This window comes from Engraulis encrasicolus, chromosome 17 (genome assembly GCF_034702125.1).
Source record: "Engraulis encrasicolus isolate BLACKSEA-1 chromosome 17, IST_EnEncr_1.0, whole genome shotgun sequence".
NCBI lineage: Eukaryota > Metazoa > Chordata > Actinopteri > Clupeiformes > Engraulidae > Engraulis > Engraulis encrasicolus.
In genome coordinates this window covers 7,913,093-7,937,357 of record NC_085873.1, presented here as the reverse complement: position 1 = coordinate 7,937,357, position 24,265 = coordinate 7,913,093, and the positions used below count along the sequence as shown (strand labels likewise).

The following is a 24,265-nucleotide window of genomic DNA, read 5'->3' as shown; positions in this document are numbered from 1 at the left end:
CTATTCATGTTTCTCTAACCGGAAAACAACAAACTAGAAAAACTACGCCACCTTTCGGCGAGGAGCCAGCAAAGACAGACAAACACCACGAATAGCCATAATCATTTTTAATAATCAGAAATGAGCAAGTTTACAACAATCTTGACGTTTATGTGAGATCCCTGTATGCCTAGTACACCAATCGCTACATGGTCCATACAAAGTAAAAAGGTAGCTGCAACCCCTAATGGACATAATGTAACACTGACACTAATTCCACAGGTTGCTGAAAACAGTTTAGAATTGACATGGTACTGGTATAGGGCCTTTCCATCACATCATCTAAAAAAGCAGGGAAGCGATCACCTTCTCAATAAAACCAATATTCATCCAATGGAAGATCACAGTCATTCCTAGTCTGACTGACAAAAAAAATATTTGTAGTGGCCATAAAATAGTGTACATTTATTTACAAGAGGATATCCATTCTCTCAACAGTTTGGCACACTACTGGGGTGCATTTCTGGAAAGCATAGTTGTTAGCAGTTAGCAACTTCGGTAGTTGCCTATGAGAAACTGCATTGCAACCAACAAAGTAGCTAACATAGTTAGCAACTATGCTTTCCAGAAATGCACCCCTGGAGTGCTCTTTTAAAAACAAAAAAAAATCAGGACTACAGTCCACAGTTCATGCAGGGTTGTGAGACTATCGTCGGCGGAAGGCTCTGGAAATTCTCCAGGCGTTGGGCTCCTCGTATCGGTTGTAGAGAGGCTCAAGTCGCTGCTGCTTCTTCTGCTTGCTGAGACGCGTCGGGTCCGAGACTTTGAAGAAAGCTGGAGCGAACTCCACCAGCCAGCGTGGATCAATGGTGGTCACCTCACGCATGTATTCCTTAGTGGTCAACACCAGCTCGTGATACACCACCCTAATGGAGAAGACGAGAACATCACATAAAAATTGAGACTTTGACTTGAGACAAAGTTTTGTTCCAAATTTTTCACATCAGTTAAAACCTACATTTTACCCTCAATAGCATCATAAGGTATGCCGTGCACTACAATATACAATATTTTGAGTAGATACACCCAATTGTGTTATAAATATTTTAGACAGTATTTTAGAAGACCTCAGATGACCTGAATCAACCAAGAACAATAAGAAACGTTTGCTCATTTAGGACAATGCAGTCCTCCTTAATGGAACATTCCACCTGATCTCAAGAAATTGATTATCTGTATTGCTATACTGTCAAACTAAGCAAATGCGAAAATAAAAAGGGTTGATTCCTAAAGATTCTGGAATGTAGAACAATGGTTTGAATGCCTAACATCTTTGGGAACTCACCACTCTGGTTGTCGGTTGAACAGGGCGCTGGAGGGATGGATGTAGACCACTTGCTGGTCAATTAGCGTCCTATAGCCCTCTTGAGGATCCTTCTTGGCCGCGTTACGGAAGAAACCACTGAGGATAGCCTTCTGGACACGCACCGTGGCCTTCCCGCAGGAAACCACGTCCAGTTTATGCCTGTAGAGCAAACAAACTTAAACTGAGTACCTAATATTCCATATTATCAGTTATAGCTTTTCTCCATTTTCATTTTAATACGCTTGGTCAGTTCACCCAGTAAAACTCAAACTCTGCAGCTGACTTCATATTTCATTTTCATACTGGACAGTATGTTAGTTAGCTCGGTCTACATAGTACAAACCCCAACTCCGATGAAGTTGGGACGTTTGGTAAACAGTGAATAAAATCAAAATGCTATCATTTTCAAAACATTCAATCTATTCATTAGATGGAGAATAGTGAAAAGACAACATATTAAGTGTTAAAGCCGAGAAAAAATATTGTTTTGGGGGACATATGTACTCATTTCTAATTTGATAAATCCAACACGTCTCAAATAAGTTGGGACGGGGATCAGTGAAATTTAGTAAACATCCAAATAAGATAAAACAACAAAGAAGAACATTTCAAAATGAATTGTACTGACGGACAATATAGGTGTCCAGGTATAAGATCATCACAGAGAGGCTGAGTCACTCAGAATTAAAGATGCAAAGGGAATAATTACCTTAGTTATTACATACATTTTTGAATTCCCTTTGATTTACCACGATTGAGTGTATATAAGAGATATTTTTGTTACTAAAATCATTGTATAGGCTCATGACATCATGAAATATATATTGGCTGTAGTCTCACTCTAGCACTCCAGGAATTAGAGCTATTGAAAATTGACCATATTAAGAATGCTTAATGCGTGCAAATGATACAGGGGTGTAACATTCTCCTAAGCACCTGAGCTCACTTGAAATAGACCCAGAAGACATGGGAAACTGTCCTTTGCTTACAGAAGTCGGCAGAGGTTGTAGAAGTCCATTCTTTTTGACAATAATAGAGCATTGCACATCCTGTGCTACAGTGAAAATGGACCATCCAACTTGTTTTAGTGCTAGCTTCAAAAGTCAGCCTCCATGATGGCATGCGGGTGCAGTAGTGCATTGGTTAAGATGTTCTCACTCATCTGTAGAGTTAAATACAGTGCTGAATGGTATAAATGGGTTTTAAACAGCATGAAAAGCCACTCATGCATTATATTTTCAAGGGAGATATTCGATTACTGCCACATAGTAAGGTCAAATTGCATTCTCTACTAGGTTTTAACAGTTTGGCTCCATCATAAGGACCAGCAGGTGATAAAATGGTGGGCTTTTGGTCAAGAACTGTCACACTGTAAGCACTACAGAAAGGAAAACATTGCAAAACATGACAAGGAATACACCCACCATTTAAGCTGGTGAAATCATGTCCAAGATAGGAATTAACACTGTTTTTTATATACATTCATCAATCGGTTAATGTATTTAACTGTTAAGTGTTGTCTTTTGTTTTGTTTTTAGTCTTCCTTGACATTTGCTGCCATTTATTGTCCCCGTCCCAACTCTTTTGAGACGTGTTGGATTTATCAAATTAGAAAGGAGTACATATGTCCCCCAAAACAATATTTTTTCTCTGTTTTAACACTTAATATGTTGTCTTTTCACTATTCTCCATCTAATGAATAGATTGAATGTTTTGAAAATGATAGCATTTTGATTTTATTCACTGTTTACCAAACGTCCCAACTTCATCGGAGTTGGGGTTTGTAGGTGCTTACCGGTCCATGATGCCCAACATCTGTTTGCGGATATCCTGGGCTCTGCGCAGGGATCGAGCCTGGATGAAGTTCTCATAGCACCAGGGGTTGGAGAATTTGTTGTTCTTCCAAGAGTTGTAGACAGCCAGCAGGGTAAGATGATCTCCTTCTGGTTGATGGAACTTGGCCTTCTTTTGATCTGCAAGGGCTTGCTTGTCCTGAGGGGACAATCAAAAGTCAAGACACCAAATTACTAGCAGAATGCACAAAAGTTTAGTTAAAGAAGTCAACACAATTTGGTGAAAGTAATTTGTGACCGTAAAATCTGACAGTTTCCAGACAATGGTTTCAACTGGAGAATGGAAAAAGATTTGAAATGATTAATGAATGAATTGACTTGTTTACCTTTGGCCTGTAGAAGACGTTCTGGACAGACAGCATGGATACGATGGTCAGCATCTCCTCACTGCAGCCCAAGTGCACTGACATGATCAGCATCTTACACAACATGGGCTCCAAGGGGAACTCTGCCATCTGGAAAGACAGAAAAGGAAGAGAGAGATTAGACATTAAAATGGTCTTGATCAGATTTAAGGAAGAGGCGCAAGATTTTATTTCTCAGATTACCTCTAGATTATACAAAAACTCCACAATAGATTGGGGAAATTAGAGATTGTTTGAAATGGCTGAAATGAGTGACACTTGAATTAAACCAATGAATTATGGACTTGAAACGGAAAAAAATTCTGGTCAATCCCATCTGAAAAATCACTATGCCAAATCATGTACTTCCATGTGGCGTGGAGACAAAAAAAAGTCCTGTAATGAATTTGAAGAAGTCGACTTAGTCCATAATGCATTGCATTACAGCAGCATAATTAATAAGGTATAGTGTATCATTTATAGTCCCAGAAGCTTTGAGAAAGGTTCCCCAATGCAATCCACAGCTTTAAGCCACAGAACCCAGTCGTTTCTACTCAAGTCCATAAACCTGGAGGTGACTCACCCTGCGACCGAGACGAGTGAGTAGTCCCTCGTCATCCAGGGCTCCCAAAGTGTAGAGTTGCTCCATGGCAGTAATGAGGGTCTCCATAGGTGGGGCGTCCATGAAATCAAATGACAGCAGGTCATTGATGCCCATGGCCTGAGAGAGGAGAGAGTGGAAGAATTATGACTTGGTACTTGTGTTTCGGACAAGGGCCAAGTGCTACCTCAGGATGTTGGCCGTTGAAAGTGCACTTAAAATGAGAAAGCAATAGTGGTATCAGCGGGTCAAAGACGACATCGCTTAATCAATAACTGGACAGTTGATGCACTGCACAGCCAAAAATTAAATGTGAGCGGAGTACCCTAATTTGCACTGGACGAGGGGGAGAGGGGAGGGGTTGTACCTTGAGAGAGAGCACTGTGCTGGCCAAGTTGGTCCTCTGGATCTCAGGAACGTTGGTGGTGAGCATCTCGTCTCTGTAGGCTCTCTCTGTGTACAGCCGGTAGCATTTCCCCGGCCCGGTTCTGCCAGCTCGACCCGCACGCTGCTTGGCCTGGGCCTGGGGGAGGAAAGGTAGGGATGCTAATTAAAGGCAAGTGTGACATTTCACACTTAAAGCTCTGTTTTCAAGATTGTTTGTGATCAAATACAGCTCCAGACCAAATAATTAGAATACCATGAAAAAGTTAATATATTTCCACAATTCCATCAATAATGTTAAACTAACTTGCTAAATTAAGGAAAATGAACAGCTTGATAGAAGGAAACATCATTCAATTCAACTCAGATGATAAGAGCTGTGTAGTGTCTTAACTAATTTTATTACAATATTCTAATTTTGTGAAATCCTCAATTCATGTTTTTTTTTAAGCTTGAAGGCAAAAATATGTAAGAATAAACAAATGAATGATTGGGATAGTTCAAAATGTGGGCGATGAATCTATAATCCATGAAAGTTTAACATTATTGAAGGAATTATGGATATAAATCAACTTTTTCATGATATTCTGATTATTTGGCCTGGAGCTGTACAATGTTATACAGTCATGAGTATATCTACAGTGGGACTTTCGTCTGGCATTCGACAAGTATTTGTCCTAAAAATAGGCCATGTTTGTAAATATATGAAAACAAAGATAAGGGATGTTCATTAAAGGATAAGTGTGCTATTTTGCAATTAAAGCCCTGTTTTAGATCGAATTTGTTTACTCTGGTAGTGCTCCCCACACCAACACCCTGCACTAGAACGATATCGCTCCCAAACTATATTAAAGGGCTTTAAGTGGAAAATAGTGCCCTTACCCTTTAAAGTACTTGGCAATACAGCACTAGAATACTCATCACCAATTCTAATATGTATGGTAATTTTTAAAAGACAAATTAAAAACCTTAAAAGTAATTAAGTCACCATAATTACACAAGGTTGTACAAAAAAAAATCTCAAGATTTAATTTCCATCCTTTACCTGAGAGATTGGGGTCACCACCAGCTGGTCGATACCAGTTTTAGAATTGTACACCTTCTGTTTGACAAAGCCAGGGTCGACCACATAGTAGATTCCATCAATGGTCAGGGAGGTCTCCGCAATGTTGGTGGCAATGACGACCTAGACACAAGAATACAGCGTGAACCTCAGATATGGATACAGTTCGAATACCATTGCTTCCCAGCATTGAGCACAACAAATAAACCATACAGAGTATAGTAACTTGAGCTCAAAAACGAAAAATCCAGAGAATTCCAATTTCTGGAACCAAGATCACACAAAGGAAGGAGTCACAAGCCCCTACACTACAGATGACAGGAACTTGAGACGTGTGGAGATGCAAGTTCACCTTTCTGCTGCCAGGGGGCGCTGGGTCGAAGATTCTAGTCTGCATTTCGCTGGGCAGAGCCGAGTAGACTGGGAGGATGATGAGTTCAGGGACTTCAGGGCCGAGAGACTTCATGCGCTCGTAGAGAATCTCACAGGCCGTGTCAATCTCCTCCTGACCAGTCAGGAACACCAGGATGTCACCTGGAAGAGGGATGAGGAGCAAAAAAGATGCTTATTGCCTTGTTCAGACCAGGAGCGGCCAACACAAACGGAGCGACGGTAGTCATTATTTCTCTATGGAGAGTGCGCGACCAGAGCTACCAGAGCGAATTCGCCAGGGGTGAAGCTTCCTGAGCGACCAGAGCGAATTTTAACGATAACAAGTCCGACAGGCAAACAACAGATGCGTCCATCTATGCTTGTGGTTCTCAACCATTTTTGCCCAAACGCCCCCCAGGGCTCCTCATAACCTGTCAAGGCAATTTATCAATAAGCCTAACATGTATATGCCTGGATTTGAAAAGGTATCATGGGATAGAAGCGATGTCTGCTGAAACTGCCTTGTTTCTCCCGGTAAGTTAACCACATTGAGGGTCAAGCTGTTGGACAGCAACAACGCCTATACGTGGGATGGATCTCGTCGCCCAACGAAACATTTTTTTGCCACTAGATGCATACAGTAGACGCTTTACAGAAGCCAGCACACGTCTCTGCCCATGCCTAGCCATTTGTTTTTGAAATATCCTGCAATCACGCAAATTATTTTTCCGCATGGGCTTAGCTTGAGGCAAAGCAGAGCTCCATGCTCCTCAGGAGACCCGCCCCATTTAAGCTGATGATTTTTATCCAAAGCCAATTACAGTTATTGTTTAAGTTCAGGGTATTGGTTACAGTCCCTGGAGTAGAGAGGCGTTAGGTGCCTGGCTCAAGGGAACCTTTGCCATGAAGTGAGGTAGGGAGTGGAAGGGTGAGCCTGAAACGAACCTGTAACCCTCTGAGCTAAAGGCCATCTCCTTAACCACAAGGTCACGGCTGCCCCAATATAATTTAGTTCACAACTATTCCACAAATTTTCATTTTGTTGCTTTTGCTGGCTCAGTAACACAAAACATCTTTAACCTCATAGAAAAGCAGATTTAAAAAAGAAAAGAAAAACAAGACCAAAGTACACAGAACAGAAGCATTTTGATTTGGTGCAATAACATCTCAACATCTCACATTACATCATAAATATTCCCAAGCCTCACCTGGAGGTTCCGTCAGGTGGATCTGCATAACCGTGATGAGACTAGCGTCCAGGTAGTCAGTTTCAGGCTCTTTGGTATACAGAACCTCCACAGGGTAGGTACGACCAGGGATGGTAAAGATGGGAGCCTCGTAGAAATACTGAGAGAACTTCACAGCGTCCAGCGTAGCAGAGGTGACAATCAGCTTCATGTCCGTGCGTTTCTGAACAGTCTAATGGTAAATCATGGGACACATTAGTACAGCTTATGCTATAAGTTTATCATAGTGTTACGGTAATGGTTAAGAAATTGGGCAGTAAGTAATCTGGACTTCTGGAGGTTGAAAGTATTTTATTTTCAATCCAATGGAAATCAGAACTGAAAAGGCCTTTTGGAACAGCCTTTTTCAATCTGCAAAAGAAGTGTCAATTGCTTACTACTTGAATCGTTCAGCCTCATCATTGATGAATGAACATTTTCAGACATAAAGGTAAACCTGAGAGGTTGGATAGATTTTTCAATATATTTTTGCGATTTTTTTTGCATTCATTGATAGGACAGTGAAGAGCTGACTGAGAATGAGAGACGGTATAGGGTTGGAAAGCAACCCGGGTCAGACACAAACGTCCGTCGTGGGATGGAAAATAACCCAGATTGGGTTCAAACCTCCGTCTAGAGTTGAAAGCAATTCAGGCCAGGTTTAAAACCTCCTTCCTCATGGGTTACTTGCCCGTTTATAGCAGGAGTTCCAAACAAGGATATGCACACTGCAGCGGGGAACGTGGAAAATCTTAGCAAAAGTATGGAACATTAACATAGTAGTGATGATTGTTAGAGGAATAGATAAAGAACATGATTGAAGTAGTATTTTTTTTCTATCTCAGTATAATGTTGGGAATCGATTGCACTCGGTTTCTTCTTTATTTTTTCTTTTATTCATCCATTGTAGGATTAGATAGAAATTTTGACAATCCAACCCTGCAATGGATGAATAAAACGAGGGGAAAAAAAGAAGAAACCGAGTTCCCTACTTCAGAGATGCAGCCACAATAAGGGAAGTGTGCGGCGTGTTGAAAATTGCATTATCTCGGTGCGCCACAGCACGCCGGGTACCTTTTTGAGGAGTCCAAACAGAACGTCCGTGTGGATGGTCCTCTCGTGGGCCTCGTCCAGCATGATGATCGCGTACTGGCCCAGGTCTGGGTCGATCAGACACTCTCGCAGCAACATACCGTCAGTCATGTACTTGATGACCGTCTCCGGGCTGGTGCAGTCCTCGAAACGGATGGTGTAGCCCACCTGTGAGCGGTCAAGAACAATACTTTTTTAAATTTAGAAATGCATTTGAGTCAAAGACCATCAATAGACAAATAATAAAAAAACAACTACCAGTAAACAGACATGCAATAATCATAAAAAGTGGATAAGAAGTTTAGCTGTAAGCAACTGAACTAACTTTGGCAGCTTGTCCAAAAAAATTCCAAAAAGAAATCCAGTTGCTTACCACTAAACTCTTTTGATTGCCTGAGAAGATTTCAACATTTAACCAACATTCAGCCGTGTCAATCACCAAGAAACGGACCAAGGACCAAGGACGGTGTAGCCCAATTTCTGCTACTTAATAATTAATAGTAATACATTTTATTTTGAGGTGCCAAATCACCTGATTAAACCTATTTGGAGGCACAGTTTAAACATATTAAACAATCACAGGTAACAATATGGATTCTGTTGGCCCACCTCCTGCCCCATACAGCAACCGTACTCCTCCGACACTCTCTTGGCCACGGACATGGCAGCCACTCTCCTGGGCTGGGTGCAGCCAATCTTGCCCCTGGTCAAGTCAAGTCAAGTTACGTTTTATTGATTTACAGATATTATCAATCAAGTCAAGGTTTATTAATGTAGCATTTGAAAATTAACATTTACATCTGACCAAAATACTGGACAGGGGGTGTATCCCAAGAACCTGGCTCATTAGTAAACCACTGGTGCATGTCTAACCAAGTCAGCAACTTACTTGATTGCAATGCAATTTCCCATAGGCAACCTACTAAATTGCTAACTGGTTGGTGACAATGCTTTTGAGAAACGGGGTCCAGGTGAAGTTAACCTTGAGGAAGTGGTAAATGATCCAATAGAAGAGCCAGCAAGAGTCATAACTTTCTAAGGTAAGTGACATGTAGGCAAATTACTTCCTGTAGGTTAATTTCACCACGCTTATCACTTAATCATGTTCTTGGAATACTCCCAGGGAAGGTAGATAGAGGACAACAAGACGACAGATGACAAACCTGGTGGTGTAGCCCGCCTCCGCCAGGTACTGGGTGATCTGAGTGGTCTTCCCAGAGCCCGTCTCACCAATCACAATCAAGATCTGGTTGTCATGGACGGCCTGGACCAAGAGAACGATGCAACAAAGAGGCTAAGTTACTATGAAGAACACCTTGGTCATAAAACACCCTGATCATAGAAAGACATTGGCAATCGCTACTCCACCAGTCACGATCAGGATCTAGTGATCATGGAGAGCCTGGAGCGAGACAATGATGAATAAGAACACCTTTAAGGGTGACCATAGAAAGATATAGCACCGTTATTCCTGACAGTCTTAAATAACTGTTAGTATAAGCAGTACAATTTTTATAGACTTTTATACACTCCACTCTCCACTCTGGTTCAATATGAGTGGGTGGCTGGATGTATGTATACCTTCCATTCAGGATGGCGTATTAAACGGTGATGAGACGCGTGTACAGTGCATCTACTGTATATAAAACAAATAGGTCTGGCAGAGTCTTTTCATGTTTTCTTTTCAGGGCAAAATTAGTTGCTAGACACACTGACTCCTACAGTAGAGGGGTGACTGTACAGTCTAAAAAAAAATGGCAGATTTTCTGATCTACTAATTCATCTATAGCACACACAGACCTGAATGAGCTGGTCCTTCAGCTTGTAGATGGGCAGGCTCTCCCTCTGCTCCAGGATGGACAGCTGGGTCTTCTTGCCGTAGGAGGCCTTGTTGCCACCGAAGGCGTGCTTCTTCCACTCGGGGATGTCATTGGGCATCATGCCAATGCCCCTCATGTTGGCCGCAATCTGCCTGCCGTCAGCTGAGGATGGCAGGAGGGAGTGAGAGAGAGGGAGAGAGAGAGGGGGAGAGAGAGAGAGAGAGAGAGAGAGAGAGAGAGAGAGAGAGAGAGAGAGAGAGAGAGAGAGAGAGAGAGAGAGAGAGAGAGAGAGAGAGCAGGCACAGAGGACAGAAGACCAGAGGCGCGAGAAAAAAAAGAGAGAGAGATTACAGAGAGGAGAGAGAATGACCGGAAGGAGAGACCGAACCAAACAGACAGTCAGAAAATGACAGAGACAGAGTGGCCGTGAGTCAGAACGGAAATGAGAGAAAAGGAGAAAAGAACGAGAGAAGAAAGAAGAGAGAAGCATGTTTCGTTAGTTAGGAGATTAACAATTAGGCCTTAACTGCCATACTCCGGATGATGAGTCACCAGTTCGGCCCAGATCCCCAGAGCACCCCGGGGGCAGCCGCCACAGCCACAGCAGCAGCAGAGGGGGAACCAGAGAGGGACACTACATAGTGCCATAGCCCCGATCCTTATCACCCACCCTGGGTCTCACATAACAGCCTGCCCCCTAAGCAGACAAGAGGATGTCTGGTGCTTTACCAACCCCCGCCACCCCTCACATTCTCCCCCTCTTCCTCTCTCCCTCTCTCCGTATGTGTGCGTGTGCGCGTGTGTGTGTGTGTCTCTCTCTCACTCTCTATCTCTCCCTCTGCATGATGGGCCATGGAGGACGAGTGGGGGTGGCAAATTGTACATGTACAGTAATAGGAAGATTTAATACAGATTAGGGATAATGAAATCAATGTTATTAAATTGGGGAGGATTTCAACAGGCCGAGCTGAGGAAGTGGCAGCCGGGGGCCGGGGCAGGACACAAGGGGACTTCTTGCTCTTCTGTCTGGACCAGGGGTGCGTTTCTGGACAGTGTCGTTGCTAACTAAGTTAGCAGCTTACTTGGTTGCAGTGAAATTTCCCATTGGCAACCTACTGAGTTGCTAACTTGTTAGCAACGATGCCTTTGTGAAACAGGGTCCAGGGCTCTTTTGGTCGTGACACCGTGGTAAAATATGATGCCATAGTACCATACCGCGCTTTAAAACACAATTACAGGCTAATGTTGTTACGGCTCATCGCAAATTGATGTCTTCCCCTTTTGTACCGTTTGTTATGTAATGTGCATGTGGACACCATCTATCTGTGAGGCTGCCAATGTGCATGCATGATGTGTGCATGGAAGGTTTTGGGTTCTTCCAAACATGCATTTTGAACACAATGCCAAAGAGGCTAGCTTATTTATGATGTTTGTGCTTTGTGCTTATGGACTTTGACTTTGCTTATGGTCTCTACTATCTTACCATCAGGCAGGGGGTCCACCCAGTGCTTGTTGAGCCCCATCGGAATGGAGTCCATCTCGGCCTCTCTCTGGGCCTGCTTGACCTCCCTGCGCTCCTTGGATAACGCACTCTGCATCATGGCAGCCTGGGACAGAGAACCGTCTGGATTCTGGAGGAGGAGGAGGAGGAGGAGGAGAAGAAGGGAATGATATGGAGTGGTCATAAAATAATAAGTTCTGTTTCAGTCAAAACAAATGGGCATGAAGAGCATTTACATGTGCGTACATTACTGGTATTTATTTACACTTAAAATATCATTTCTTAAAATCCAAAACAACATCTTGATTGTCGATATTGGGTAAAGTCCCCGGTGTAACATGAGGTTGGGTTATGTGTGTGTGTGTGTGTGTGTGTGTGTGTGTGTGTGTGTGTGTGTGTGTGTGTGTGTGTGTGTGTGTGTGTGTGTGTGTGTGTGTGTGTGTGTGTGTGTGTGTGTGTGTGTGTGTGTGTGTGTGTGTGTGCACGTGCGCACTACATGTATACTTCAACAATCTTGATGGGGATCATGTCCATGCTCTGTCTGGCGTGTGTGTGTGTGTGTGTGTGTGTGTGTGTGTGTGTGTGTGTGTGTGTGTGGTGTTGATCTACCTTGACTATCTTGACGGGGCTTATGTCCATGCTCTGCTTGGTGTGGCCCCTGAGGAATGGGGGTTCCTCCTCCACCAGCTCGATTTCCAGATCCTCATCTAGCACAACAACACAACAACAACAACAACAGCAACTCAACAACAATGCAACAGCACAACAATGAGGAAACAGAAGATCAAAAACAAGTTCATATACTGTCTTCTTTGATATGGATCCAGGTAACATGGCCCGCAATTATGAACAACAAAAGCAGCAACTCCTTAATTTCCTACCAGATCAATAAAAAGTTATTCTACTCTACTCACGGTGTTTGCCGCAGAACATTTGCTACAGCAGTCAAGTCGGTTGTGGAGTCGTTAGCTAATATCACTGTGTGACAACATCACTTATTAAGACAAAAAAGGCTACACAGTTTCATATGGAATATCAACAACATCAAAAAATAAATAGCTTATACAAATAGCTTTTGAGAACTCTGACCTTCTTTGGACCTAGTTAAGGTCAAAATGTGGTGGTCCAAGGGAGGGCCGGTGTTCTGTCGAGATGTGTTGCCTCGTCGAGATGAGCGACCGGTCGCTCTATTCGATAGTGGTGTTCTATCGATTTGCGATGCCTCATCTAAATGAGCGACCTTGACTTTCCGCGGAAGGCGTTTCAATCGGTCCACGTAGGACTGTTTTAATAACCACTTTGTTTATTTCACGGACAGGGGTGTGCAATCGTTCACGGAGTTTAATAAGAACATGCGGCTGCTGACAACAGTGAGCCTCTCGTTTGAGCAAGTTAAGAAACGTGCCATATGAAAGAGACTGAGTTGAGTTTGCGCAAATACTGGAGAAAGTGTTTGGGATCAGGGCCTGGCTACGGCTTGTTTAATGCAGTCATTTGCTGTTGGTTTGGTTTCAATGCGACGTGGGCTCGCAAGGCAAATTGCTACATGAAATCATGTGGGGATAAACAAGCGCGGTTTAGATATTCCCAGATAGCAGATAACGTATTGTGGCTTTGTTTTGGCAGATGTCTGTCTTTTAATGACCGGAATCATATTTTCATAACATCCCCACCAGTGCATTTCTTTACCATGTTGAGGCAGTTTACAATGCAGTCGATTCAAATTCTTGAGTGAAAAGGGTGGAGGGAGCATTTTGACAGCTCAATCAGGTGGCGATTTTTTCCATTTTGCAATGAGAACGCCTCCTCTACATAAATAGTCTTTTCTGATCGATGTTGCAATGTTCGAGGCTGAGTGTGTGAGCGATTACGGTTAGGCAACAAAGTAGCAAATGTACGAGGCCACGCTATTTCGCAGATTTTCCAATGATCTGCTGGATGATCCACGCTATTTCCCGTTTCCCCCCAGGGGATATACCGGTATCGTAACTTTCAGTCCATGACAGTCGGTGGACAGGCTGTAAGCTAACTAGTTTTAGACTATGGATGACTGGTGGTAACCTCAGGAGGACATAGGCTACAGTTTGAGTCACTAAAGTTGACAGTCTCAGGGGATCCTATCGTAACTTGCGCTACAGTTTGAGTCACTAAAGTTGACAGTCTCAGGGGATCCTATCGTAACTTGCGGTCTCACAATTCGATGGGCAATCACCCGCGAAAACCACCGCGAGGGTGTGCGCATGCGTGCGCATGCTCAGTAGCGAAGAGAATCACATCTCGATGGGTCGCTCATTTAGACAGGACACCGGCACATCTTGAAAGTCATTGCTTGCAGGTGCAGCTTTTCAGAGTTTTAGAACTTTCAGTGCAAAAGACAAAGGGCCTGTACGGGTTATTTCGAGAGTAACTTGGGTCACGTGCAGTGTAACTTCCCGATTAACCCATACCCCACGCGTTTGGGGTACAGTATCCAACGGGTGTAAAATTGACATGAACTACACAAGTTAACGCGCTCATGCACAAATCGTGCTCGTGTACGCGTATCCTACAACAAGCTTACCGAGGGCCTTTGTCTTTTCCCTTCCAGCCCCATGAGCATATAACCCTGCAGTCGGAACCCCCACCCTCCTTCCAAAGCTCTATCTTTCCCTACTGGGAAGAGCTTAACAAGAATGCAGAACAGGGGATGAGGAAAGGGGGGGCTCCAAGGTAACACGACCCGATAATTAATTGTAAACAAAGGCAGCGACTCATGGCGTTTCTGGCAGAACATTTGCAACAGTAGTCAAGGTGGGTGGGGAGGTAGGGGCGGTGGGTTAAGCCAATAGCCAAGTCTTATCTTTACTGGGGGCCAAGGGAAGGCCAGAGGTGTTTGCCGCCAAGGCGCCCGCCTTAAAGCAGCATAAAATGATGAGGGGAAACTTGGCATGTACTGTAGCGTCTGATCCTGTTCCAAGGTATCACAGCCCCGCACTTAATTATAAACAAAGGCAGCAGCTACTTACCTTCCTCATCGTCCACCTTAGGAAGGATGCCGGTCTCCTCGTCAAAGTCAGGAAACTCCTCTTTGGACAATACGTTGGCAGCAATCATCTGAACAGGAGAGAGGTGACGAGAAAAGCATGTTAAAGGCCAAATAGTTTCACTCCCTGTTGCACAGGATCACTTTGGGACACACATGCACATGCGTCATGCATACGCACACGGCACACTGGTGCCACCCAGTGGGACAACATGCATCAAGAATGGCATGACTATTGCATTTTAGTCCTTTCCCATACTCTTGGAATACTGCAATGGAAACCCTGTGGCTTTGGTGGTGAAAACTAAAAACTCTCTTTATAAATGTGCGGTTTAAATTATAAATTGCTGACTGCTTGAACAGGTAGGAACGTGTTTAAATGCAGCACATTTACTAAATTTAAAAAGTGAAGGGAGCGCACATCCAGAATGAAAAATATTCCATGTAGTGGACATTATAGTGAGAAACTTCCTAATGTGAGCACGTTCTCAAGGCATAAGGACTATCCAATAGGAGGACTTAGATATTACCTATGTTATGAAATAAGAAATAAAATATTTGTTAAGCAACCTCAGTGTGAAGAGCACTTTCTCACAGTGCATTTACCAATTACCATCTTGTTAGGAAGAGAGAAAGAAGAAGGAAGAACTGTTTTCATGCCTGATACCTGTTTGATTTCCCACTTTTCGGGGTCTGAGATCTTGGTGAGCCTCTTGCGCTCCAGGCTGTCGTCCTCCATCTCGGGGGCGTGGCCTAGGTTCAGGTTGGTCGGCCTATCAGGGTTCCTCATGGCCGGCTCCTCGTCCGCCGTGTTACGCCTTCTGTTGGGGTTCAAGTCCTCGCCCGTGTCCTGGTCCACGTCCTATAGTAAACCATAAACAACAACTCAATTTCATACTTCAATGGTGTTCGGAATCGTGCAAAGAGACATAGTATTAGCAGCAGTCAAAACTTAGTTTAGACTGAAAGTTGCCCTATTTTTACATCAAGCCCTCTCATGTGTCCTGGTTTGTCCTAAAGCAGCCGTTTTCACATTGTGGGACTGTGCCTATTGGTGGGCCCTGAAGGTATTCCAAGTGGGCCTTCAAATCCTTTTCTAAAAATCAAAATTATATTTTTGTGTGTTGAGGTATATGACTTCTGCATCTGAATCTGGCCTGTATTTCATTTGTATACAAGTATGTATGCATTATACCGTCTTTTCTATGAGTATTCATGGAACCCCTAGTCTGGAATAAATGATTCAATTAAAATCCATTCAATTCATTTCTAGTCTACTGACCTTCATGCTGAGGCTGGTCTTGGAGCCGGTGAAGGACAACACTTTGACCTTGACCCTCTGACCCTTATTGACCACGTCGGCCACGTTGGCCACTCGGCCCTCCCGACGCAGCTCAGATATGTGGACCAGGCCCTCCCAGCGTTTCCTGTGGAGAAAAGGAAGCAGATAACATTAATGGAAGACGATTCATCAATAAATCACACAAAAATACATTGAATTCATTGGGAGTGTGTTAGGGAATGAGTCTTGCGGTTACATAAGTCCAACCATATCCAGAGAATCTTAAAGGCAATGTCCAAGGAACTCAAGAGGATTTATTGTTATTAAAAGACTTCATTGTTCAGGGCTTATACTTAAAACCATGCCAAAATACGCAGACGTTAGCAGTGAGTGCTCATTTCTATCCCTTGAAACCAAATCATGGCAATGTCTACATTTTTGTGGCCAAAGTACAGAAGTGATAAGACAATATAATGCAAAAACTTGAATCAGCCAAACTACACGAGGCTGGTCTGACCATGATACAATAATGTATGAACCACTTTGTCACCAACCTCAGCCCTTCCAGTTGCACGAAGCAGCCAAACTGCATGATGCTGGTGACTTTGCCACTGTAGATGTCCCCGACTGAGGGTTCCTCGGGCGGTGGCCTGTCCACGTGCTTGTCCTTCCAGCGGTCCGAGTCCTTCTGCGATGGGCTGGGCGACCGGGACTTGGAAGCACGCAACCTGGCGTCTCCTCCACCTCGTGCCCCTCCTCTGGACCGGTCGTACCGGCCACCACGATCCCTCTCCCGGTCCCTGTCCCTGTCACGATCCCTCTCCCGGTCCCCTCTGTCACGTGAGCGAGACCTGGAGCGAGAGCGATGGTACCTCGGTCGGCGGTCTCGGTCCCTGTCCCTTTCTCTGTCGCGGTCTCTGTCTCTGTCACGGTCTCTGTCTCTGTCACGGTCTCTGTCCCGCTCTCGGTCCCGGTCCCTGTAGCGATCTCTGTCCCTGTCCCTATCTCTGTCCCGATCTTTGGTCCTGTCTCTATCTTTACTTCGGCTCCTGCTTCTCCTCCTCCTGCTGGTACCACCATCAGACCTGGTGAGGGAAAAAGCAATAAGGAAATGTCTTTGTAGAGGAGCAAGAGGTCATTACAGCAGTGTCCAAAATCAACCACATACAGTATATCACGAAAGTGAATACACCCCTCACAGTTTTGCAGATGTTTGAGTATATCTTTTCATAGGAAAGCATTACAGAAATGTAACTTTAACACAGTGATTAGTGACCTTTTAACAACATATTTAACCGCTTAAATTTCTTGTTCACTCAGAAAAAAACAAAATACAGCCATTAATGTTTGAACATGTACTCACAAAAGTGAGTACACCCCAGATTAAAATCCGGTAGAGAAGGGGCTATGTTGGCTCAAATCGTCTCGAAATGAAAAGGGATGACAAGGGAGGTCATCAGTGTGCGTTTCAACCTTTCTTTGCATTGAACTTTTACATTTTGAGTCTGCATTTGGCTTAAATGGATTGGTGTGAGATTTGAATGCAATCCTATGGAGAATATCATGATCTGCTTCAGTAGTCACAGTGCATGTTGACATGTATGTTTCTTTTAGGTGTATTTCAGATTGCCAATGTTGACAGCATTCATGCATCCCCAAACCATGTCAGTCCCACTACCATGCTTGGCTTATGAGAGGATACACCTTTTTTGTACAACTCACTTGTTTACCACCACACATGCTTGACACCATCTAAAGCAAATTTGTTTATCTTGGTCTCAAGAGAGATGAACAGACCAAGGATATGGATCACTGGAACCATGTTGTGTGATCTGAAGAGACCAAGATAAACACATTTGCTTTAGATGGTGTCAAGCATGTGTGGTGGTAAACAAGTGAGTTTACAAAAAAGGTGTATCCTCTCATAAGCCAAGCATGGTAGTGGGACTGACATGGTTTGGGGATGCATGAATGCTGTCAACATTGGCAATCTGAAATACACCTAAAAGAAACATGCATGTCAACATGCACTGTGACTACTGAAGCATCATGATCTGATCATGATATTTTCCATAGGATTGCATTCAAATCTCACACCAATCTATTTAAGCCAGATGCAGACTCAAAATGTAAAAGTTCAATGCAAAGAAAGGTTGAAACGTACACTGATGACCTCCCTTGTCATCCCATTTCATTTTGTTTCATTTCGAGACGATTCGAGCCAACATAGCCCCTTCTCTACCGGATTTTAATCTGGGGTGTACTCACTTTTGTGAGTACATGTTCAAACATTAATGGCTGTATTTTGTTTTTTTCTGAGTGAACAAGAAATTTAAGCAGTTAAATATGTTGTTAAAAGGTCACTAATCATTGTGTCAAAGTTACATTTCTGTAATGCTTTCCTATGAAAAGATATACTCAAAAATCTGCAAAACTGTGAGGGGTGTATTCACTTTCGTGATATACTGTAGTTGCATCATCACAGAGTAAATGTTCACTTTTTAAACTTCAGATAGCACAGCAAAGACAGGAAAGCCCTCATCTCTCTTCAACAGGTTTTTAACTGCTTTGGTAGATGTGAAAACAAGCCAAAACTAGAAGCACTCAGAGAGCGCAGACCTCCGCCAAGGAAGCTGCTTGATAGAACATTTGACTATGTTACACCAGAAGTCTTTCTGCCTTCTATTAGTGCAGTTCCCGCAATACAATTTCTGGTCACTAGGGGCGCCTAGATATATAGGCCAGCAATGGTGAAGAATCCTTCAAAAAGTCCTGGTTCCGGTTCGTGATCCGGATCACCACCAGAATTTAATCACTTGTTCCTTGGGTCATTATCAACAACTCCAGAAAGTTTCGTCCACATCCGTTGATTAGTTTTTGAGTTATGCGGTTGACAAACAAACAGACAAACAAACAAACAAACAAACCAACGCGACCGAAAACATTACCTCCTTGGCGGAGGTAAATGGTTTATGGCTTCTATTTCAATGTATCTACATTCATCAACATGCAATAGTATGTCCTTACACTGCACAAACTCACCCCTAACCTCAAGTACATGTTCTGTGCTGTTATATTCCTTGTTAAACTGTACATAATTAATTTCACAGGGAAAGTTAAACAAAGAGGCAAAACAATGTGAAAATCATGCCATACTTTTTCTGGATGCTGCTGGAGTACATATCTAACCCTAACCCAAAGGTACAGTGTTCATACTGTTTCAGACTTTCATGCTCTTGTATGGTTTGTTGATCTGCAGGTAATTAATGTAAATGGGACGGTAAAATAAGACATTGGCTACGATTACATGACGTTTTTAATTCTGAATTAACAATTCTGAATTAAATAGTTCCATTGAGTTTGCTTTGATCTTTCATTTAATTCCGAATTTCTAAGTGTTTACATGACGTTTTCAAAGTGGAATTAAGCTTTATTCAGAATTAAAGGGAGTTAAATGTCACATGTAAACGTAGCAATTGTGGAAATCTGGACCTACTTTTTCTTGCTGCTTTTGGAGTCGGTGCCACTGACGCTGGGCATGAACATCTCCAGCTCCTTCATGGCATCATCCGCCACCTTCACGTCCTCTTCATCCAGCATGGTCTGTCAAGAACAGTGATTTCATATCCCTTTGGTCATTTACAACTTTAACACTATATATACTATTATATATACGGTAACCCTTTATTTTAGGGATACATCTATTAGCACTAATACATACAATGTTCCTGTATAAGTAACATCTATTAGCACTAATACATACAATGTTCCTGTATAAGTAATTTGTAAGGCATGTACAAAGCAAAATCAAACATTTGTTAGGCATGTATTCGCAAATGTCTTGTTCATGCACAATAAGGGATTTATTGCCAATTTAACCTTAGTAAGGAGTCGGACCTAGTAGGCCTTAGTACATGCCTTACAAGTTACTTATGCAGGCATTAACATGGTATTTACAGTTTTTCTCGATTGCTTACACACAATTTTCGGAATCAGTTCTCGAATTCTCAAAACTCTACACACAAATCTCCAAACCTCACACACAACGGGCAAAACTCTTCACTACCTCTGAAAAATGCACGTCTTGTCTCAAAACAATGTACTCTCTTCTAAAAAGGTCATTTTGTTCTCAAATGACACACACAAGCAGTCATTTTAATACACTCTTATGTGAACCATTAAACACTAATATGCACAAGGTGAAACTCTATACTCAATTTGACACACAGTAGAAACTTATTTTCTTCACTGTTCTACTAACTAAAGAGGGTATTTTTCTGTAGTAAAATACTGAAATATTGTTTTTAGACACGGAGTACACAGATGTGTGGCAAAAAATATATTTTACATATTTTTCTGACATTTTCAAAAAAATGCACTAATTTATTGTAAAATATTGGGTAACCACATGAAAGTGATCTCTTGTATAACATATTTTGGAGTTCAAAAACTAAACAAATGTGTTTTCTCACTGCATCCACTCATGTTTTCATCAATATCACATGCAATATGTATCCTTATGGGGTCGTGATTTCAGATTGTAAACAGGTATGAAGAGAGTTTGTCCATGTGATGAGGAAGTGAACAGTATGGCAGTTGATTTTAGTATTTTCAATGACAGTGTGTCCCAATGCGAAAACCAGGGATTTTCTTCATGAAAATTGTGTGTAATCCAGAGAATTGTGTGTAGTGGTTTGAAAAGAGTGTGTTTTAAAACTGAAATATGAGTGTAAAGAAGGAATTGTGTTTAGTGTTCAGTGACATTGATTAGGGGAGTTGGGAAATGTGTGAGATGTTCCGAGAATTGTATGGGAAGTACCAGAAATTGTGTGGAAGCAATCGAGGAAAACTGTATTAGTGTTAATAGATGTATCCCTAAAATAAAGTGTTACCATATATACTACTGTATATACTACTATATATACTACTATAACACTGGAAGTCTATTCTTTCATCTAACATTTTTTATGTGCACCCAAAGATATTTATGAAACATTTTTTTTGTTCGAGAGCACCTACATTTGCTATAAGCACATATATAATCAACATCCAGGTTTTGGTGCACAGCTTTATTTACTGTATTTGAAATAAAGAAGCCTTAAATGTTTCAGAACGGTTACATTACATTAGACCGAGGGGAAAAAACTGCATATCTGAATGCCATGAGGAAAGACACTGGTGACTAATATGGAAACTTACTCTGGTAGTAGGGTTGTCCGGACGACATAACGCTGGAAACATCTCTTTAAGTTTCTCCTTCTCTGACTTCACTTTAACAATGGGCTCTGAAAGTGTAAACAACCCAGTAAGTACCAGCATAATTGAACTATTGGAAAATAATAGTTAGTATGCTACTCTGTGACACCTTCAATCACATGATGCAGTTATGTCCAGAAATATTTGGACAAGAACAACATTTCCATCCTTTTGGCTCTATACCCCACAACAATGGAAATAAATCAATCCAGTTGTGCATTAACTGTAGATTCTCAGTGATTTGAGGGTGTTTACATCCTAATCACAGAATAGAAATAGCATCTGGTGCCCACTTTTAGAGGGATCAAAAGTAATCAGAGCAACACCAAAATCACTAGCAAACACGAAAAACAAACGTTTAGATAAAAGCTGAAGGAGTTTTTAGGGCTCCAATATCAGGTCTTGTTAAAGCCATCGACAGTAGTGTTAAAGCAAATTCTTCAGAACTCATTGGACAACGCTTCACAACGCAGATGGACAATGACCTTAAAGTGAAAGCCACCAAACAATTTTTTGACAAAAATATCAAATAAAATTGGAATGCAATAAAATGGTCTAGTGAATCACCTCACTCTGAGTACAATAAAGCAGCATTTCACTTGCTGGAGGCAAAACTGACGGGAAAATAGCCAAACAATAAGCAGGGGGTGAAGACTGTTGCAGTAAAGGGACTGCCATAGCATCACCAGGAATAAATCCCAGTATCTAATGGTGTCTATGCATTGCAGATTTCAGGCTGTAATTGACTGGTCTAGAAAGTATTTGCAACTAAACATTAAAAAGTGCAAGTCTGATGTTTACTTGTCTGTCCAATTTACTTTTGGTCCCCTAAAAATTGGCGAGACGCATTCAGGAACGGTTGAAATTCCTACACACTGTGTAATACACAGTTCATCCGATTTGGATGTAAATAGCCTCAAAATAAAGCGGAAAGTCTGCAGCTACAGTACATTTTGTTTGTTTCATTTTAAATTCATAGGGGTGGTGTGTGTAGAACCAAAAATATGACAATTGTGTCGCAGTCCAAATAAGTTTATTTCAGGGCCCAACTGTATGAGTAGTGGTAGGCCTACCTTTCTTTATTGACATTGATGTTTTGGATGGTGGCCTCATTGTTTGTATGAGCCGGAGTAAGTTGCTGACGAGTGAGTCCTGGGTAGTAGTTGTCGAAAAAAAACATTAGTTATGTTGTCCCCAAGAAATGCAAGTGTCCAGCAGTGTATTACACAATATTCACATATAGAGGCATGCATCACACACAGATGTGGGACATCCAAGCACACAACCATAGCACCACAACAACGAAGACTAAAGAAAGGTATTGTTAATCTTCACAGACAACCAATGCAGACTACAAAAACAGTCTGCCCGAGACACCCATTGACATTGTATCATTGGAGGGGAGCGTGTCTATGTTCCCACAGCCCATTGGTCCCACATCCCATTGATCCGACATCACTAAGATTTTTAACATTATTTTTTAGGCCCATTGGTCCCACATTATATTCCTGCTGATCAATGTTCCCACATTTCTAGGAATCTATCCAAATTTAGGCCCTATGTTTCAAAGGCATATTGTCTTAGTTTACCCAGAGATGTGGGAACATGGAGTTGTAGAACATAGGGCCTATATTTGAATAATTTCTAAAAAATGTGGGAACATGGAGCTATAAGAATAAGCTGTGGGACCATTGGGCTGTGGGACCCATGGGTCGTGGGATCAATGGGCTGTGGGAACATAGAGCTGACCCCCATTGGGGACATCATAAAGACGTGTTACATATGAAGTTAGAAGTGTGGAGGCTTTAACCTACCGTGAATTCTGCTCCATTCTTTAGCAGAACTGATTTGAAGGCATCAAACGTGGTGTTTGTCTCTGCTAGACTGATGACAAACTCGGCTGAGGAAAGACATAAATGGTAAGCTGTCAAAACCAACGCCAGTGTCAGATATATATTGATCTCTTGTCCTTGCTCATACGAGTGAGGAGACATAGTATCTGATTAATCAAAGCATCTTCGTTCGTCCTACAGTTGTCAACATAGTTAACGTAACTGAAATGTAGCGCTACCAGGAAGCAAAACAATGCACACATGTGCCAACAAAGACAGCCACTCACGCGAGCACGTTATCTTTAATACAGGATAGATAGAACTTTGTGATAGATGTCTCAACAAAACACTGGGAAGGTGAGACGAAGACAGCCCCGATTGGGAAATGTAGCTGTTTACTATCTAGCTGTGAAATGTGTTGTGTAGCTAGCCATCAACAGCTAGCTCTGGTCACATTGAAACATACCTAGATCTTTGTCACTTATTCCCAAATGGTTGTCCAACTCTGTACAGACTTTCGAAACCAAAGACAGATATTCGAGCTTTTTCAGCTCATCTTCACCAAGTTCTTCCATTTCTAAATAAGTTTTTCTTCACTCGGTGGTGCCTCACTTCACACAGGTTATCATTTGTCTACAAACTCGCGCAGTTAAATGACTTCATTTCCGTTTATGAGGGAAACGGAAACGCTCGACGTGGTATTTTTGCAAGTTTGTAATAATACCACAAGGTGGCGCGCTTGCACTATTTTCTGCAGGGTTTACAAAGAGTATGGGTGATGAAGAGGGCAGAGAGCTTCTAGTGTAGAATTGCTGTGGTGAAGGTTTATTTCTCAGTATTTTTTCAGGGCACATATTGGATGGTTGAACGTTGTCTAAATCACAGAATGGTCTTATCTGTCATGGCCTAAATTCAAATTGCCATGGCTTGATCTCTGACAGCTTGGAATTATAGCCTAGGCCTACTGCATTCAAGTAGGCTGGTGAGACAACCAGGGTAAACCTTCTAGCAACAAAGCGCACCAACACCCTCCAATTTTACCTCATCTTATGTCTTCAGTGTGATAATTACATCTTAAGCCTTAAATCTTAACCCCCCCCCCTCCCCCGCACCTCTCTCTCTCATACACACGCACACACGCACACATGCAAACCAATTAGTCATATTCTCATGCGTGCACACTGCGCACATGCAGACACACCCAGAGCAGAGTGGATTTGCCGGGCGCCAGAGTTATTACCTTACTAAAAATTCAGTCCATTAATCTATTTA

The 24,265-nt window shown here is 42.4% G+C and overlaps 1 protein-coding gene across 1 annotated transcript; it reads right to left on the bottom strand.

Annotated features, from left to right (window-relative positions):
- Positions 1-92: 92 nt before the first annotated feature.
- dhx8 (DEAH (Asp-Glu-Ala-His) box polypeptide 8) lies at positions 93-23,628 on the bottom strand. Its single transcript, XM_063221666.1, has 24 exons — positions 23,460-23,628; positions 22,976-23,061; positions 22,235-22,313; positions 21,105-21,190; positions 19,402-19,508; positions 16,460-16,990; positions 15,906-16,050; positions 15,291-15,485; positions 14,607-14,694; positions 12,211-12,308; positions 11,584-11,731; positions 10,081-10,262; positions 9,444-9,544; positions 8,890-8,983; positions 8,263-8,448; positions 7,171-7,381; positions 5,943-6,124; positions 5,573-5,713; positions 4,511-4,666; positions 4,126-4,263; positions 3,525-3,653; positions 3,141-3,337; positions 1,325-1,504; positions 93-905 (listed from the first exon to the last, which is right to left on the bottom strand). Exons 1-24 carry the CDS (start codon positions 23,566-23,568, stop codon positions 686-688), a joined length of 3,789 nt encoding a protein of 1,262 aa, XP_063077736.1. The 5' UTR covers positions 23,569-23,628; the 3' UTR covers positions 93-685.
- Positions 23,629-24,265: the final 637 nt, after the last annotated feature.

Excerpts from the sequence above, each read along its gene's own strand:
- dhx8 (XM_063221666.1), bottom strand. The coding sequence starts at position 23,568 with ATGGAAGAACTTGGTGAAGATGAGCTGAAAAAGCTCGAATATCTGTCT. Across the intron at positions 3,654-4,125 it reads TCACTCGTCTCGGTCGCAGG|ATGGCAGAGTTCCCCTTGGA; the intron begins GTGAGTCACCTC and ends CTGTCTTTCCAG. Across the intron at positions 906-1,324 it reads TTCAACCGACAACCAGAGTG|GGTGGTGTATCACGAGCTGG; the intron begins GTGAGTTCCCAA and ends CTTCTCCATTAG.